Source organism: Vicia villosa, linkage group LG5, assembly GCF_029867415.1.
Source record: "Vicia villosa cultivar HV-30 ecotype Madison, WI linkage group LG5, Vvil1.0, whole genome shotgun sequence".
In the NCBI taxonomy this organism is placed as follows: domain Eukaryota; kingdom Viridiplantae; phylum Streptophyta; class Magnoliopsida; order Fabales; family Fabaceae; genus Vicia; species Vicia villosa.
This window is the reverse complement of record NC_081184.1, coordinates 9,001,154-9,004,394: the sequence shown is the minus strand read 5'-3', so window position 1 is coordinate 9,004,394 and position 3,241 is coordinate 9,001,154. Positions and strand designations below refer to the sequence as shown.

Genomic DNA, 3,241 nt, shown 5'->3' with positions numbered 1-3,241 from the left:
TACTTTGTCACCTTCCTATGTGTCTTCTATGTTCTATAATCCTCATTATTTATTTTTCTTTTTATGTGTCTTTCTAGATCTCTTTCTTTGGGTAGGTAACGGAATAACACATAAAACTATAGTTCAAAGTGTGAATTATATTGCTATGATATTTAATTATTTAATGATTTAGTGGTTTAGGTCAACTTTGAAATTAGCCAACATTGTACCATTTGTTGATGTTGATTGATGGAGAGAAGGTGGTACATTTTTATTCTTTTTTTCTTTGGGTTGAGTGGCACTTTGTATTCTTTTCTTTTTTATAAAAAAGAAAAAGTTTATATATATTTTCTTACAATTATTTTTTAAAAAAAGAAAGTGTTATTAATAAATGTAATACTAAGAATTACTTTTACACCTAAAATTGACACCATATTTATTTAGTGAATAGTATTTTTTTTTCAAAATTTTTTAAAATAAAAATATATTATTTACAAAAATATTTTTAAAAAATAATATTTTGCAAACAGTACATGGTGTAGGCTTTTGGAATTTGGTGTCAAGATAGTAATTTTTCTTACTTTTATAACAATTGAACTTAGTACTCTAGGTCATAAATCAAAGTCTTATATTTTACTATTTTAAATAATATTTTTTTGTCAATAGGATAAAATGTAATGTAAATCTATTCTTTAATTTTGGCCACTATTACAACAGGATGATGAAAACAAAATTTTCCAAAACCAAAAAATGGAGTTTCCAAAAGCACCCTTTTATGTTTTATTTATTTATTTTTAAAACAAGAGATTATATATAAAGGAGAATTAAGGGTTATCTGGTCTGTTTACAAACAAAAAAAGTAAAAGTTCGATAAAAGAAATTACTCACCAATTACAATTACAACAAGTAGATAGGATCTTGGCTAAAGTCATAAAAGGAGTAATTGGCATGAGTAATATCTCCACAAAAAGTTCACCTCCAAACCAAAGTTTTGATGTTCCATACAACATCATTAAAATTCCACCCTTCCTCCCTAAAGCACACTCCATTCCTAGTCAACCATAAGGACCATGTCGTGGCTAACCAAATCAAATCTAACTTCTTAACATCCACCTTTTTAGATTTACAAAATAGGTGCCAGTCCATAAAACTTGAAAGTCACTCATCTTCCTCTATCCCCTCTTTACCTACCCACATAGCTATCTCTTTCCATAGATTTTTAACCAATAAGCAAGCAAAAAAAGAGTGATCCTGATTTTCCGATAAAATCCCACAAAAAGAGCACTTTAAATTATCAAAAGAAAATGGAATACCTCTTAGAACCAACAAATCTTTGGTAGGAAGTCTATTAGCATTGAGTCTCCAAGCAAAAGCCTTGATCTTGAATGGCACCCCCGCCTTCCACACAAATCCCTTAGCCTCGTCAAATCTACAAGGAGGACCAAAACAAGTTTGCATGCTAGCGTAACGACCATAACAAGAAGCCACCGTGAACCCTTCTTCCCGATTCCCTTCCCACTCCACTGCATCGCTTCCTTCCCCCCACCCCTCAAACGTCGCCAAAAAAACAATCAACTCCGCCAATTCGGCCTCCAACCCCAAGTTCCCCACAAATTCCGCCGGAACCCCCAAATCCCCCCACTTCCATCTACCATCCTCCCACCCTCCCATTCCCGCAACCGAAATCCCCTTCAACCTCGAAGCTTCCAAAACCGCCGCAAAATCTTCCTTCAAAATTCTACCGCTCAACCATTTTTCTTCCCAAAAAGGAGTTTTGAAGTCGTTCCTCAGAATGAAGGTGCAAGAAGATGCAAAAGGATCGTCACCAACTTTACTCCCTATCTTCAATAAATCTCTCCACCAAATGGAACCTTTCTTTGCTCCTACAAAAGCGCTATCTCCACCCAAAACTTACTCCGATAAATTACCACTCGCCTTCAAAATATGATACCAAATGGAATCCGATCCTCGAAGGATCTTCCATCTCCATTTACATAAAAGAGAAAAATTAAAGTCAATTATATTTTTAACCCCTAAACCCCCCTTCTCAAAAGGTTGAGTAGCATCCTTCCACCTAATCCAATGGATACCCCTTTTCCCATTCGTCCCCCTCCAAAGAAAATTACTTTGAAGTCTCGTGAATTCTTTCGCCGCCTTCACCGGCATCTTGTAAAAAGACATAGTGAAAATCATTAACGAACCCAAGATGGACTTGAACAAAGTAATCCTCCCACCCAAATTGAGATACCTATATTTCCACCCTTCCAACTTCTTTTTCATATTATCTAAAAGTGGCTTCCACAACTCTTCTTTCCTCGGATTAGAGCCTACCGAAATCCCAAGAAATTTAAAATTACAAGCTTCCAATTTACAAGAAATAAACCAAGAGGTGGCTTCCAAGAACGTATTGCTAATATTAATATTGATCAACTTACTCTTGTGATAATTGATTCTTAACCCCGAAACCAATTCGAAAGCTCTTAACACCGCTTTAACCGCCCAAACATGTTTCCAAGTTCCTTTTCCTACCAACAAAGTGTCATCCGCAAATTGAATAATGTCCACTTCACAACAACCTCGAATCTTAAATGACTCAAACTCTCCCACCATTATAGATTGTTTCACCAACCTTGTAAGCCCTTCCGTCATCAACACAAAAAGAAAAGGCGAAAGAGGTTCACCTTGTCTCAAACCTTTACCAACCGCAAACTCCTTCGTAGGACTACCATTCACAAGAACCGACATATTTCTCTTAAACACTAACTACTCCATCCAATTCCTCCACTTCTCTCCGAATCACATCCTCCTAAACAAATACCGAAAAAAATTCCAACTAACCTTGTCATATGTTTTTTCAAAGTCCACCTTGAAAAGTAAACAGTCACAAATTTCTTTCTTCGCATAATCAACAACCTCATTTGCCACCAACACCCCCTCAAGAATTTGCCTACCCGGAACAAAAGCACTTTGATTCGAAGACACTAACAAGTTTAAAATCCTCTTTAATCTTCCCTCCAACAACTTTGCCACCACTTTATACATACATCCCACCAAACATATCGGCCTATAATCATCCAAGGATAAAGGATTTTGAGATTTTGGGATTAACGTCAAGAAAGAAGATGTAACCGCCTTAGATATAACTCCACCCTCAAAAAAACTCTTGAAAAAACGCATCATGTCCTCTTTAACCACGTTCCAAAACCTCTTAAAGAAGAGTAACGAATACCCGTCCGGCCCTGGGCTCTTCGCCCCACCACAA

At 36.2% G+C, this 3,241-nt stretch overlaps 1 protein-coding gene across 1 annotated transcript; it reads right to left on the bottom strand.

Moving 5' to 3' along the window:
- Window positions 1-1,137: 1,137 nt before the first annotated feature.
- Window positions 1,138-2,724, bottom strand: LOC131604164 (uncharacterized). The gene is made up of 3 exons (XM_058876626.1): window positions 2,415-2,724; window positions 2,106-2,306; window positions 1,138-1,862 (listed from the first exon to the last, which is right to left on the bottom strand). Exons 1-3 carry the CDS (start codon window positions 2,722-2,724, stop codon window positions 1,138-1,140), a joined length of 1,236 nt encoding a protein of 411 aa, XP_058732609.1.
- Window positions 2,725-3,241: the final 517 nt, after the last annotated feature.